Source organism: Protomyctophum bolini (assembly GCF_963924005.1).
Source record: "Protomyctophum bolini genome assembly, chromosome: 23".
NCBI classification, from domain to species: Eukaryota; Metazoa; Chordata; class Actinopteri; order Myctophiformes; family Myctophidae; genus Protomyctophum; species Protomyctophum bolini.
In genome coordinates, this window is record NC_137884.1 from 7538177 (window position 1) to 7554576 (window position 16400).

At 43.0% G+C, this 16400-nt stretch overlaps 2 protein-coding genes across 2 annotated transcripts; one reads left to right on the forward strand and one right to left on the reverse strand.

Moving 5' to 3' along the window:
- The first annotated feature begins 220 nt into the window (after positions 1–220).
- Positions 221–7526, forward strand: gpr19 (G protein-coupled receptor 19). Its single transcript, XM_080757716.1, has 4 exons — positions 221–1494; positions 4306–4524; positions 5667–5935; positions 6583–7526. The coding sequence occupies exons 2-4, from the start codon at positions 4317–4319 to the stop codon at positions 7390–7392; spliced, it is 1287 nt and encodes a 428-aa protein (XP_080613842.1). The 5' UTR covers positions 221–1494; positions 4306–4316; the 3' UTR covers positions 7393–7526.
- A 1215-nt stretch (positions 7527–8741) lies between these two features.
- crebl2 (cAMP responsive element binding protein-like 2) lies at positions 8742–15146 on the reverse strand. The gene is made up of 3 exons (XM_080757314.1): positions 14932–15146; positions 13462–13659; positions 8742–12206 (listed from the first exon to the last, which is right to left on the reverse strand). Exons 1-3 carry the CDS (start codon positions 14944–14946, stop codon positions 12054–12056), a joined length of 366 nt encoding a protein of 121 aa, XP_080613440.1. The 5' UTR covers positions 14947–15146; the 3' UTR covers positions 8742–12053.
- Positions 15147–16400: the final 1254 nt, after the last annotated feature.

The following is a 16400-nucleotide window of genomic DNA, read 5'->3' on the forward strand; positions in this document are numbered from 1 at the left end:
AACTGACCCCCTTTTATAGTGTATGCCGTTGGCAGTACAAAAGCAATTTGTATTGCCAACGCTAGCCCCTCCTATATATATACAGCTATATACTGTAGATTCTCGTTTTACACAAACATTAAATTCCCATTGACAATGACAAGCAAATCGACAATTCTTGTCCTATACAAAGATTATTGCCAAAATTCCCATTGACAATTATTGTTCATAGGAAATCTTTCGAAGCTTGATTTATTTTAAGTCTAGACACACATACACCTTTTATTTATGTATTGATTTATTTCACATTGCATTCATGTTTAATATGTCACATGACTCTCACGTCATTAAAATTATATGTGGGCCCACTTGCAATATCCTCACGGTCCGCCAGTGGACCCCGACCCACAGGTTGAGAGAACTTTGAGAAATGCTGCTGTGCTGTAGCATTTCCTCTGGTCCAGCCGTGGTCCAGCCAGGGCTGAGCCAGCGGTAGTATTCCGAGTCAGTGTGTAGTCATTTATTTATTTCGCTATCCAGTGAAACAATTAGTTGTATGATGTTGAAAGACTATTATCCGCGGTGGGAAACGTCTCAGACGTCAGAAAACCCAACTTTTTGTATACAATACACTTTTTATCCAGAAGATAAAATAATGTCTGCCAGAAGGATACTATTTTATTTACTATTTACTCAAGTGCGCCACCTACAGAGCTGATCAATGCTATTTTCAATCGACCAGGCGGTGCACTTTGTCGGACATATTTTATAGTGGCCAAATAATGCATTTGATCATCTGGGACGTTTCCCACCGCAGAGAATAGTTTTTCCACGTCATAAAACTGCCTTTGTTTCCGTGAATAACTAAATGATTTTTCATCGTTTTTACTATGGTTGGACAATAGCACGTTTAGACGTTTCTGTCGATGGGAACAACACTGCTCCTGGCAGAGCGGTGACTCCAGTTTAAGGTGATAGCTTATCACCGCGGTCACGCGGTGTAGTTTTTAAGTATTAGAAAACTACAACATGATGTCATTCGCCGCGGTTAGACACATCTCTCTGTTTTTATGTTTTTTACTGTCAGACAGTCCTTTCACTCTGGAGCTATCACCCCGTTCACTGATTGGTCTAGATTTGCAGGCACGGGTTTTTTGCATCTGAACCAGAGGGTCCGAGGGAGGCTGATGCCTGGCCTCGACTCGTTGAGTCATTGTGAAGGTGGAGGTGATAACTTATCACCTAACACCGGTGTATGTATGAGCCTTTTTCCGGACCAGAGCCTGATGACCGTTAGGAGCACGGAGCAGTGTGACATCTTGTGTGCTGCAGCTGTGTAACATCATCATCTCGTGTAGAAGCCTAGAAGGATGAGGAGGAGGAGGTTGTTGACTTGGCCGCTGTGAAGGAAAATCATCATGCCTTGAATGACGGACCTTCAGTGACTGAGGAGGAAAACGTCAATAACGCAGACAGAAGATAATGAACGAAATGCAATCTATATTTTGAGAACAGGTGCGTGAGTTTGTATTTGTCCCTCGTTAAAAAGCATCGCTTATAGTAGTGTGTGAGTGTGACTTATTAGGCCTGATTCAGTTATAGTAGCCTATATTTAAGTATATTTTGTTATTGTAATTGAGCACATTAAACCAATGCTTTAGGATGTTCATTTCTCAAAACAAATTATGGAATCAATCCTAGAGCAAGCCTATACATTTACGGCGTGAATTCCTAGTTGATATTTGAGCTACAAATTACAATAACTGATTAGTAGAAGTCACAGAGTAGGCCTTAACGCCAAAATAGAATGAAAGATGATTGATTGCCTAGCTATACTAGCCCTATCGTTAGCCTATCAGAATTCAGACCTATCCACAGTAGGCCACTAATTGGCAATCTGACGATTACAAATGTAGGCTACGAATTTCGAGGAAAATGTGCCATCTTTTCAGTCTACCACAGGGCTACTGGGAAGTCCGCAAAACGTATTCCCATTGCACGCTTTCTCATGAAAGTAGAACATATCCTATTAGATTGCATGCACAATCCTTATTTATTGATTGATTTATTTTAGCCAGTAGCCTATTTAAAAAAAATACAGTAACACTAACAAATGACAGCAAAGGTCAGGTTTAGCCCTGCGCAGTGTTGCTCACAAGCAAACAGATTGTTGACATAAGGGCTGTCACAGCTTTGTTGGGTTGCCATAGTGTTTACCACACAGAGACATTATAGGATAAACCATTGGTTCTCAAAGTGGGGTCCGGCCCGGGACCCCCATGAGGTCCCCAGCAAAATAGGTTAAAGGCCACAATCAGTTTAACCACTTAAAAACCTACTTTACACTTTGGCTATTAAAATAAATAAAAAGATGATCTACAAGGCCATGGGACATGTTGCATGCTTGTAGATCGGCTATTTTTGAAAGATTTCCAAAAAATCTGTAATCTAGAGATGTTCTATTAACAAAACTCTTGGGGGTCTCTCACATATTTTCAGATGGAGGTCCGTGGCATAAAAAGTTTTGAGAGCCATTGATGTATACACTAATATAAAGCAATATGCATTGGTTTGGTTTTTATTTGTTGTCATTGGTGACATAAAAAAGAGCACAGATCACTTTCCAACACAGTCAATCAATACAATCTATCAGAACCACTCTAAGCTATTGCACCCGGAAAGCATGGGAACGAAGGATTCCTGTGAAAAAGAGGCTTGACCCCATAGCCTGAAGGGACCGTATTGCTCTAATTGGATAAGATGATTGTCATAGCAGCAGGTGGTTGCTACGGGGGAATCCAGAAGCACCACCAGTAGCGTAAACGTGACAATCTCCCATGTGAATGGCTCCACATCATTACTAGCCTCCTCAGAGAGAGAGAAGCAGCAACCAGGGTCTATCATTCATTGCCTCTCTGTGGAGTCGGTGCTAATGAAATCATCCGTTGTCAGCATTCCTGCTGGGTTGGATGGACATGAGCGCGCGTGTGGTACAGTGGCTTGTCCATCACCACAGAGGCTGTGAGTTCGATTCCACCGCGGTGCATCCGGCTTTGTAGAGCATCTCTACACAAACACAATTGGCCCGTGTCCGGGGGGTGGGAAGCCGGGCAGGGAGGGTGATATCGCTGCATGTATTCCTTGTACTACGTGCTGGGGGGCGGGCGGCACCTGACACCGGGGAGTGTTGGGCGGGAGGAGTAGCACGGAGGCTCTATGTCCTCCCTGTCAGGGGAGTCGGTTGGATATAACAGCAGTGACAACACACAGGAATGTGTGTGGGGAGGAATTAATTGGCAAAAAATGACTAAAATCTGAGAGAGAAGGGGGTCAAAAGCTCGCACAAAATTCCAGTGACATTTTTCTTCTTGGACCACTTCATGAAAAGCTACAGCTCTATAACCACAATTGTATGAATTAGGCCTATAACATTATGTACCATAGAGATTGGACAAAACAACATTATTAATTTACACTGCACATCTGCGTTCATTTGAAGGATCTCTGCTAGTATGGAATTCTGACTGTAAATCTGATATGCCCATGTAAAAAAGGACTTATGTAGCCGAGTGGTTCTCAAACGCTTCCATGTCAAGTACCCCAGAAATTAGCATGGATTTGACTGTTAGATCTTTTCAAGATTTGTTATAGCCGATGTAAATACAGTAGGGTTGAAGTGGTTAAACTGAATTTTGTTGCTATATATGGACCAAATTGGACCACCCTCAAGCACCCCTGGGGGTCCCTGGACCCCACTTTGAAAACCATTTATGTAGCCTATAGTCTACACAAGAGGCCTGTAGGAGTTAATCTCTCAAGACAGATCCTCCAATATACAAAACGATTATTTTTAATTGCGACCTCAGGTCGCATTTACTATGAAAATGTGCAATTCCCGTCAGTCAGTCAGTTTATCACTCAAAATCCCCATACATGGGAAAGCCCCATATATGGTGCCCAGGTCTCGTGACATCTGATGTCTTAGTAAATGCGAACTGCTGTCGCAATTAAGCTCATATTATATGGAGATCCCTGCTGTTATCAATATTGGCCAACAAACCCTTAGATCTCCATATATGGATATGGAATTATGGATAATGTCAGAACCTGTTCTGACATTCCATATGTTGATCCTTCCCCATCCATCGTTCCTCTTCGATGTCTCCCTTTTGACTGATGTCCATTTAAACTCCAGACGGGCATGCTCCAAAGTTATTAGTGCAGCCGCACCCGGCCACTTCACTAATGCTGAAAATGGAATAACAAACCTTTCACTTCATTGAGTTCCTAACCGGCATGATCCATGTGTTGAACGTGTCTCCGCAGCCGGTCCAGCCATGGTGTACGCACATTCAACGGATCCCCGCGGCGTCAATCCCTCCCTGTACTCCCCGGCCTTCACATATCTGACGTCCTTTAACTTCTCCGAGAGGGACAACTCAACGGTCCAGGCCGGCTCACACACGACGCTTCTCTGCGACCGCGATGCCGAGCCGCCCGGGAGCCAGCGGAACGGGACCCTGGCCTCTTTTGAGCTCACCTCAGGCGAGTAGGGCTGTCACGATTCAATCACACAAATAGTTGTGATTAATGGTTTAATTGTGTTTTTGACATTGGAAATTGGAACATTACGAATATAAATAGCAATTCTGTTTAGCCTTTTAGGCCCTAGCCGCACCAATGATTCGACATGCAACTCCTTACACCAAACGGTTGCGAGTAGTTGCGTGAAACCATTATCCCCAATGGCAGTTGGTGTGACATGTCCTTATAAATATTTTGTCGCAAGGAGTTGCATTGGTGCGGTTAGGGCAGAGGCTTCATAATAAAAACGTGCATAGAGGGGCACGGTGGCACAGTCGTAGGTAGTGCTGTTGCCTCACAGCAAGAAGGTCCTGGTTTTCGATTCCTGCTGGGGACGCTGTGGGCGTGTTCTCTCCTCCGCGTCATCAGTGCCCATACTCGAGGCGGGGTTGGCGAAAGGGCCTTTCTGTGTGGAGTTCTCCCCATGTCCCCTAGGTACTAGGTACCCTCACAAAAAACATGCAGTAATCCTGGTCTCTATACTACCACCCCCTGGCCAGTCGGGGCGGCCTGATGGAGGGGAATGGAACTGGTCGGAATAAACTCCCTCCTGTCAGATGAAAAGAAGCAGCTTGGACTCCTCATGCATAGAAGGAAGCATGAGGTCAGGATTACATTAGATAATTGACACTGGGTGAAAAAATGGGTTGCAAAATCGTGGGATAAAAAATATAAAAAATAAATAAAAATGTGCACAGTACAGATATGACAAATGACAACTTAAATAATACCAAGAAATAATAAATAGCTGACCTACAAGCTTACATCGCGTCACTTCATGACGCGTTGTAAGCTTGTAGATCTGCTATTTGTGCATTTTTTTTAGGCATGACCCTTTATTCAACATGGACGCAATTATGACGTTCATGACAAAATAATTGCGATTAGACGATTATGTAATTATAATAGGCCTGGGCCGTGGCTCAGTGGTCCAGGCACCTAGCTTTACAGCGTGTCACGGGTTCGAATCCCGATCACCATGAACTTTGCGTCTCCCCCCCCCATCTCTCTCTTTCCTGTCTATCTACTGTAATCTGTCAAATATACTGTAATCTGTCAAATAAAGAACATTAAAAAAAAACATTGTGACAACAACCCCACAGGCGAGGTGGCCGTCCTGGGCTTGGTGTTCGGGGTCCTGTGGCTGGTGTCCATCCTGGGGAACGCCCTGGTGTGCCTGGTGATCCATCGGAGCCGGAGGACCCAGTCCACCACCAACTACTTCGTGGTGTCCATGGCGTGCGCCGACCTGCTGCTGAGCCTGGGCTGTGCGCCCTTCGTGCTGCTGCAGGTCACCGCGGGCCGCTGGCCTCTGAGCACCGCCGCCTGCAAGGCCGTGCGCTACCTCCAGCACCTGTGTCCCGGCGTGCAGGTACAGGGGCCGGGGCAGATTGTGACATTTTAGAGTTGACCGTCAACTCCCTTCAGGACGAGGAACCCCTTTTTGGTGTAAAATAGCAGATCTACAAGCTTGTGGGGGGGGGGGGAACAACATATTTTGAGATTGGTCTGCGGCCAAATACATATCATTCTGGGGGTCCTTGACATGAAATAGTTTGAGAACCACTGATATAGAAACGTAGGTTTTTCAAAAAACTGTCATGATTTAGAAGACATTTTGTAGAGAATCTGGTCTCAGTCTTAAATGGGTTAACTGGCACACAAATGATTTGCGATTAGCAATTGAATTGTGTGTTTTCTTTTTAACAATTTGTATTTCTGTTTGCCTTACAGGCTTCGTAATCACAAATTGCACAGGGCAGATATGACAAATGCCTTAAATATATAAAGAAATAACACATTTAATACTACTTTCATGTTTTGTTTTTCTTTCTTTCCAAAAACATTTCAAAGTAGCGGAAATAGTTGCTCTGCTATTTCTGGTGTTTATGATTTCTTTTGTCACAAATTCTCAACATGGAAACAATTGATGGTCATGCGAAACATAATTATTCATCGCTTATCTCAAATAATTGCGATTGGGCGATGATGTAATAACTGTGCCAGGCCTACGTGCAGGTGTACGTGCTGCTCTCCATCTGCGTGGATCGCTTCTACACTATCGTCTACCCGCTGAGCTTCAAGGTGTCCCGGGAGAAAGCCAAGAGGATGATCACGGCCTCCTGGCTGTTCGACGCAGCCTTCGTCTCTCCCTGCCTCTTCTTCTACGGCTCCTCGTCCATGGACGCCGCCGGCCACTGCGACTTCTTCCTCCCCAACAGCTGGGGCGGCATGTCGTACGCCGCCGCCCACTTCCTCCTGGGCTTCCTGGTGCCGGCGGTGCTGGTGGCGTCCTTCTACCAGCGCGTGGTCTGCTACATCTGGAGGATCAGCGGCGACGGCCGCACGGTGCGGCGCACCATGAACATCGTGCCCAGGACTAAAGTGAAGACCATCAAGATGTTCCTCATGCTCAACTCGGTGTTCCTGCTCACCTGGACGCCGTTCTACGTGGCCCAGCTGTGGCATCCCAGTGAGGCGGACGGCCCCAGCAGGCGGGTGGCGCTGTTCTTCACCGCCGTCTCGTGGATTTCCTTCAGCTCCACGGCGTCTAAGCCCACACTGTACTCTGTGTACAACGCAAACTTCAGACGGGGCATGAGGGAGACGTTCTGCATGTCGTCCATGAAGTGCTACCGGAGCAACGCCTACACCATCACGGCCAGCTCGCGGATGGCCAAGAAGAACTACGTCGGGGTGGTCGATGTTCCCGTGTCGTCAGCAAAGACCGTGACAAAGGACTCGGTTTATGACACTTTCGACCGAGAAGCAAAGGAAAAAAAGCTAGCCTGGCCAATCAACGCCAATCCTCCTAATACTTTTGTGTAGACCCGAGGGCGAGTTTGTGAAACTGTGAAAGAAAAAAAAGAGAGACATTCTGGTGACACTTTTTGAAAACTTGGGGTATTTGTGCCCTACATTCAGTTGCAACTTAGAGCAAAGAGCTAAAATAAGAAAAACTGAGTTAAGGTCCCTGCGCACAGAGCTCGTTTTTCAGATTTATTTCTCCATCGGTTTTCCGAAAAATGCGTCCAGTGTGCAACCAACTTTTAGCGTCTTGTTTTGTCTAAACTCTATGTTTGACCACCAGCTGAATCTTGAATGTGTGTAGGTTTAATGTGCGTCGCAGTTCAATGGATTTCTCAGGTAGTGCAGTATACCGTAGTCTATTGTTATTCCCGGACCGTCAAGATAAGGAGAGCATTCGAGGAAGATTGTAGAGGGAGTTCATTCTGTAATGTTTGTCACACTCGCTCATGTAATTCCTGTGATTCCCATTTTTAAGCGAGGGCTAAACCCCATTCAGGTTAGAGAGCTGACACCTGCACATCGAGGTCAGCTCCCTGAAAAGGACGCCTATATAATACTGTCTGGCAGCCATCATGGTCTCACCCTTTAGAAATGCTAACAGTACGTTGTGCAAAAAGGACATTGTTAATGTCATTGTGTAATGATACACTTGTGAGACGTCTTGTGTGTTCTGTCAAATGTGATTTCAAGACCCATGCTTTCTATAGAAGAAGCAACAATAAAATCTATTCAAATAGCTACAATTCCTAATCCTAAGTATTACATTACAATAGATGTATTAATGTTGATTTAACCCATTTTGGGCGGGAAACCCTTTTGGTGTTCCCAGGATGTAGAAGACATTTTTGGAATCTGATCTCAGGTCAAAATGGGTCCCAGAACCTGGTGGTCTGCTTAAAGGTTCATCCGTGAATATACTGTATCCAGGTGGGTGGTTAAGGGGGAATACCCCTCATTTTCAACATTGAACTAAGTCATATATATACCTTAGAGTTGTGTGGAATGTTCCCCCCCTTCTGTGTAGCCTAGAATTGGGGTGTGACAAGTGGGGTCAGTGATCACATGACCCCACCAAGTTCTCCAGTTTTAGGGTACACGGAAGGGGGGGGGGGATACTCATTTTTATTATTTCCACACAACTAAGGTATATTAATGACATTGTAGGAGCCATCTTATTTGATTTGACCAAATGGCGCCCCCACTGGTTGCCTTGAGAAATGGCACCATGGTTCCCTTTAATTAAGCCACAGGCTCACAGCTGTAGGAAGAAAGACGCCAGTAGAGATACAGATTTTCAACAGCTTGCACGCAACGCACAAACAGCGCAGTTAGAGAAAGAAAGGAAAGAAAGAAAGAAAAGTAGCCTACTTTATTATTTGTTTATTGAACCCTGCGCTCGTCTGTTTTTTGAGACCTTTATTTAGTTTATGTCTGGAGCCTGTTCTTGTTTTTGTTTGCCCCCGTTTATTTTGAACCATACACTCACACAACACAAACTCCTACCAATAAAACCAACCCGTTGCAGTCGTCAATCGCCATCGACAAACAACTATACAACAAGTGAGTAAACAACAACAAGACGCCCAAGTCCCAAAGTGTGAGCACGTTAAACCGTATATCTCTGGTGAATGATTATAGAAAGAAAGGCATATTGGCCCTACAGACATAGTTCAATGTTGAAAATGAATGGAATTCTCCTTTAAAGCGCATGTAGGGCTAATAATTGCAATTAACGATTCAATTGCGTTTTTGGCATTGAACATTGTATTATTGTACATATTGAAAATATTCAAATGTAAAAAGCGGAAATAGGCGATCTACAAGCTGGCTCGCAATGCATTGTAAATTGTGCATTTAAATATGGTGCATGGTGGCACGCTGGGAGTTTGTAGATCAGCTATTCTGCTCATTATGGAAAATGTTCATTTCTCAATTATGCACAAATAATTTCTCAATTATCTGAAATAATTGTGATTAGGTGTGACAGCCTGACAGAGGACAAAAAGTGGGAATGTCCACTTTATTTTTCATAGTGGTTTGCTTACAGGTGCAAATGTTATGTTGAAAATGGATGTACAATCTTACAAGAGACTTACAACAGTAATATTGCAGAGATCAAATAACATCTACTTAACAACTTAATTTAAGTTCAGTTTCCCCATTTATTCTAATGAAGGACAGGAGTCTAATTGCCATATTTCCATATCATCACTCTTCAGAAGGAATTACAGAAACCTAAAATATTATCCACAAAGAAAGCACGAGGGTATCCAACCCATTTTTAGGTACTTTTAGTATTCAAGTACTCAAAAGGTGCTTTACGGGGGGGCAAGACTTCACACTTCTCGCCACAATTATTTTAAAACTTTGTAGATGTAGATTGGTACAAAACATACATTAAAGCCCTATGCTTTTCGAAAATGGCAGATCTACATCAATAACACAAACAACTTTTACTATGGTACTTTCAAGTACATCTTCATGCCAATGTGTTTGTACTGTTACTCATGTCAAATTGTGAACACAGGAATTTAGTTCGTACAGAGAGTATTTATATATTGCAGTATTGCTACTTTAATTCAGTAGAAATCAGAGTACTTATTTCACCTTCTGGCCAACACAGGACTGATATCTGGGTTTGACTGTCATTGTGGACAGACTGGCGCACGCACACACACAGTTTGTATTCATATACTTGTGAGTACATCAACGTTTGAAGAAAGTGATTTTATGAAGGCCATTAAAAATAATAAATACAAAAAAATAAGCCTAAAGCAAAACAATTGCTGATCTACAAGCTCACAACGCATCGCACAAGTATAAGTGTAAATCAGGCACAACTCTACTAATCCCTAAACCTAAATGTCTAATCCTATTCCTAACCACAACCTGAATCGTGTCCGAATTGAAAATGCAGCTCTAAAAATATTCTTTTCAACTTTTTTTTTCTCTCCTTAGGACCAGAAAAACATTCAGATACTTGTGGGGACATTTGGTCCTCACAAGTATAGTAATACAAACACACACACACACACACACACACACACACACACACACTGCAGAAACACTGAGGAACTGATCCAATTTAGTTCTTCCCGATTTAACAAGGTGCAAAGTGCTTACCTGAGGCTAATTATGTTTAAATACAGTGGTTCTCCAACTTTTATCTCAACCCCCATCTTAAAATAATTGCAGTGGGGACCCCACTTTGAGAACCACTGGTTTAAGGGACATAACAAAGCAGATTATCCTCTGTTCCATGGATTAAGGAATTTACATTTTAGAACTACTTGAACAGAGAAAAGAGCTCATTTGTAATCAAGCTGCAACTTCCATCGAACCACTTTAATTTGCAAAGAACAGATGAATATAAGATGAAATAGTGTAGGGAAAGCTCGTAGGCTGCCAAGCCAGCCGGACGGCGTGCCGCGGGTTCGACTCCCGAGCCCGACAGCCTTTGCCGCGTGTCACTCCCCATCTCTCTCCCCCTTTCCTGTCTAATTACTGTACCCTATCAATATAATAAAGGCAAAAAACGGCAAAAGAAAAATCTAAAACAAATAGTGCAGGGAAAAAAGGAGTCGCAGCGCTTAACTGTTCTACTTTTCCATAGAATTGGTTTCTTAACCCCATTGTTGTTAAGATAATTCATTTCCCAGCGTCAAAAGTTCAAACAGTAGCCATTTATAATTGTAATATTTTTCCCCCACATTAAATCAGAAGCTAGTGCTACATCTTTAAAAGAAAAGAAAAGTGGAATTGCAACTTTCTCTGTTCGGTCAATCCAACAGACCCTGTCCAGACAACACATGGGGCGGATTTGTGATGACAAACACTACAAAATATCCACAAAGTGCTTTCTTTCGATCCAATATATAAAATACAAATACAAAAATAGATCCACATACATACTGTACATCCAATCAACGTATCAGTACTAACATACATTTTGACTCCTGGCGTGTGTGCTAAATTTCTATCTATATATGCAGCGTTGAAGCCGTCTTGGTTTTACATGCGCCGACCTGCCTCTGGGAATCATTTCAATGCCTATACCAGTGAGGCCGACATCTTTTGGCAAACATTCTTAACAAGCACCATTAGCATAACAAGCCAGACCTTATTTCTAAGCCCAAGTATCCCTTTGGCCATTTCTAGATCCATAACATTCAAAACTATGACAGGTGGGAAACGGAACAAAAGGAATTAGCCTGTTGCTTATACCAGATGTACACAGCCATTTTACGTGCATTATACTATGCGTACGGAAAGAATACTAAGCAATATACTGGTTAATTAGGTGTTGTTTTGCTGACACAGATACAGCATCTATATTTGTAAATGTAACTTCTGACTTAAGGTTGTGTATGCATCTGAACGCCTCTCCTAAACGTTAGTGAATTAGAAATGAGCAAAACTATGCTCACCTTTTGCACAAACATAAGGAGGTCTGGTGGTTTACTGCAAGCTACATGCCCCTTCCTGTGAGGCACGTACACAGGACTCAAAACTCACTTCTAAACCACACGACAGATTGTACAGAACGAAAGGGGACCAACAACACCCCTGACATCTTTTAGTTTTAGTTTTTTTTTGCTCCAAGCCCTTCGTACTGACTCTCTGCGTAGGACGAGTTTCTCTTTCCAGGGGCTAGACGGTGAGTGGTCTTCCAGAGAAGGTTAGCCCTGGCCGTTGCTGGGCATGTTAGATTTGCTGTTCTTGGACGTCTTGGTACTGCTGCCTTGAGGCATTTTCTGCTCGTCGCCTGTGAGGAGAGCCTTGATTTCCGCAGGGATCTTCCCTTGGTCCATGGCTGAGCACCACTGTTTGTACTTTGGACAAAACAAAAACAAATATATATTATGGTACATGTTGACAAAAGCTCTACTGATGTCAGATACACTACACAACGAATTGCTGTTCGTTGAGCCCCCCTATTGAAATGTGAAGTAGCCCTTGCTGTTGGGCTGTTGGGTGTAGGGCCCCATTTATTACTACATCATACGATAGTGTTGCATGAAAATTACAGATCTACAAGCTCACAGGTCATCTCATTGCGACAGGTTGTGAGCTTGTAGATCTGCTACTGCCCAAAATAGAGATATTGCCAAGTAAGATTAATTTTCAAGTCAAACCATAATTGGCAAGTAAGCAAATTATCCCCTTTAGTCTGGCTCTAAACAAGTGATCTCTTCTGGATCAAGGCCTAATTGAAAAAGTGTTCACAGTGCACCCATCTGGCCACTTAACGCAATGGCTGCTGTGTTAAGCCCTAACCACACCAAAGGGTCAAGACAGTTTTAGCATTGTCCCTGCAGTGTGAGATGTCTTGTTGCACGTCGACCCTAGTGATTCAACGCATGGAATTCAATGGGCCAAACCACACCAAAGGGTCAAGACAGTTTTAGCATTGTCCCTACAGTGTGATATGTCTTGTTGCACGTCGACCCTAGTGATTCAACGCACGGAATTCAATGGGCCAAACCACACCAAAGGGTCAAGACGGTTTTAGCGTTAACTCCTTGCAACCGTGACCCTTTGGTGTGGTTAGGGCTTGTGTTTTTACATATTTTTATTACCAATACAATCTTAGTGTTTTACCAATTTGGTGGCCCACCAGTAAGCCCCGGCCCACCACAGGTTGAGAATGGCTGCTCTAGACAATTAAGTGTTTATGTCATCAGACTATACCATTAAACACTTCTCAAAATACTGGTCAAAATGTCATATAAGAGGCAAGAATTGTGAACATTTTCAATTTTTCACAATTATTATCTGTGGAACTGAGTCAAACTAAATGCATGTTTTACAATTACAAGTGCTTGTCAGGCCAGGGTGGGGGGTCCCCAGTTCAAATAGGATTAATAGGACTCCCCAGCCAAATAGGACTCCCCAGCCAGTTCGAATATGATTATTGTGGGGGGTCCCACTCCCCAGCCAGTTCAAATATGATTATTTTGGGGGTTCCACAGTTAACTTAAAATATTATTATTTTGGGGGGGGGGGGGGGGGGGGTACGGCCTGACAAGGATTAGCACCACTGCGACCTAGACAGACATTATATTGTCAAAGCTAGTAGGTTAGTACCATCTCGAGCTCCTCTCGCAGTGCACAGATGGCCCTCTCCTTGCTGGACACCAGCTCTTCCAGGTACTGGTAGCGCAGCTTCTTCCTGGCCCGACACTCCCGTGCACTCTGCCGGCTCCGCTCCAGCTTGGCCTTCAGGTCAATCTTTGCAGGCTTGCGTCCCCGCTTCCCAGGCTTCTTCACTTTGCCTCCCACGATCTACACACACACACACACACACACACACACACACACACACACAAACACACTTTTGTTTTCCAAAATCCTACAATCACCAGTATATTATACAGTATACGAGTCGGGGGGCCAGAAGCACAGTGAATTTGTGCAGAATGTCCCATTTCAAAAGTTTTGAAAATATCAGATCTACAAGTTCACAATGGGTCACGAATCGGTCGCATCACGATTCACAACGCATTGTGAGCTTGTAAATCAGCTATTTTCCAATGGCTAAAATGTATAATACTTAATACTAGGGTTGAAGACGTATTCGTATTGTAATAATCATAAAGTTTTCAAATGTTAAAATGTAGTGGTGTAAAAGCATAATATTTGGATCCGAGATGTAGTGGCGTAGAAGTAAATGTGGAAACTAGGAAAGCCTCAAGTAAAGTATACCTCGAAATTGTACTTAAGTAAATGTACTTAGTTACTTAGTTTCCACCACTGGTTGACAGGTGCGTTGCGATTGGTAATGTAATTAATCACACCCGCGTGTGCCCATACGCAATGCTCCCCAGTCAGAGGAGGTTTGCAATTTGTCCAGTTCCTACTATGGTTCTGACACCTGCCTGTCCTGCAAGCATGTTAGTAGTAGGAGTCTAGGAGAATGTTGTCCGTGTGGAAAAGTGGAGATATTTTACTATTAAACTTCCAAATCATGGATGTGGAATTTAGAGGACAATATCTGACCCCAAATTGAAGCAATACATTTTTGGGTGAGTTTTTTTTTTGCCATAGATAACTCATATATGACCGATGGCTGTGTGCATAATGGAATACAGTACATACATGTATGTAATATGATATCACAGACATTCTGTTGTGTATGGTGGGATACATGACAAGACATTAAATATCTGCCATTCTTGGACTAGTTAGCTCTGGTCCATAGCTATAATGCCGGCATTAAAATAAAGCTATGGACTTAAACAGTGTTGTCAAAGTCAAACAGAACTGCATTTTGATCTTTCCCCTAGACAATAACCACACCAATCGACTGATTTGATTTGGAAGTTGGTGATGTTTTTGTTATGGGCAGGCGGGCAGCTAGGCTAGCATGCCATCATCATGGCCAGAAGATTGTAAATCCTGAAAGGCTCCTTTAATCCCTGGTATCAATTAAACCCTTCAACCTGGGTTAGATTAGCAAACAAACTCAGAGGTTGGATTAACACGCAGTAGTCCCCAATCTGAGACCGTTTTGCATTCTTGTAACACTGGGTTACGAAAATGTGGTTGTAGCATTACCTTGTTGTCGTCCATTTTGCTTCGCCGTTGTAGTTAGCTAGATGACACTATAGCTAAACACGGCGTTTGTTGTATAAAGCCTTAGTTAGTGGTGAGTTAAAAAAACAACTAGTCTATCAGGATTTGTAACAGTCTTCACATGACGCCTGCTGCTAATGGCTACTTTCTGACTGTTTTGTTTTTATCCAATGTTTTTGTTTACATCACTCTTCCTGTTTTACACCACGCCTCTTCCGCACATAGACCACGCCCCCGGGGGGTGAACCGCAATTAATTTGAATTGTTTTAGCGAAGTTTCATAATTCATATACATGAATCCAAATGTAGGACACAATTCTAAGCCGCGATTTGTTGTATTTGAAAATGAAGCCAGGCAGTAGACTACATCAAAGCGAATTACGCGATGTATACCTTAAAATAGCCCTGGTCCAGGGCTAACCTTACAATAAGAACTGTCCAATTTGTGTTCACTTTTCAACAGACCTGTGTCACTGTGTATGGGGGGCCCATTTGAAACACCCTCAAGAAACCCTGATGGTACCTGGACACCACTTGAGAACCGCTGCGTAGTGACTGACTGTACTAATAATCTTTGATTTTTAAATGTTTTCTGGACCACAGGTGACCATAGTAGGCGAGGGTAGCGTCTGCAAGCTACACGTTGACCAACACCGCCACCCAACGACCATGTTCGGCATCGACCAAATAGACATGTAGGTCAGTCTGCCATTCTTTCCTTTCACTGTCTGCAACTTAATACCTAAAGGCAATTATAAGATGGCACTAATTTTACCGTAACTATTTGGTCTGTGTCTCGGAGCAGAAAGAAATATGGAAACAGAAGACATTGCTCTTGCATTTATAGATAAATAATAGGCTAATATGTTTGAAATCTTGTTGAAATTAATCAAACCTGCCTACCAGTGATATCACTGTTATAGGCAAGTTTCTGAACTGTCTATAGCCTACTATAGACAGTGGCTATACGAGGCTATAGACTCTATAGCCTCGCATAGCCAACCTTCATAGTATCGCTACATGATGCTAGAACTGTCCACAGACAGTGAGTAGACACTAAGATATGGTAACATCTTATAATGAACATTAGTGAGGACTCACTGAGGAGTACCAGTTATATCAAGATGGGTCAAAATGTGGGAAGTGGTCCTAAACATTAGCACATTGCTGTGAAATTATTTGCCATATCTTATGAATGTTGTACTGTGAGAAATGTGATTATTATGACCTCTGGTTCCGCTGCAGAAGAGGGTCTTATGTGGCAGACAAACAAAGTAAAGTTAAGTACAGTCAAGTAATGTACAATCTTGGGGCATTTTCTTGAGTATTTTCAATTTTCACTAGATTTACTTTGACTACAGTACATCTCAGAGGCAAATATTGTACTTTTCACTCCACTACAATTATTTGACTGCTTTAGTTTACTAGTTGCTATAATGTACACTATATGT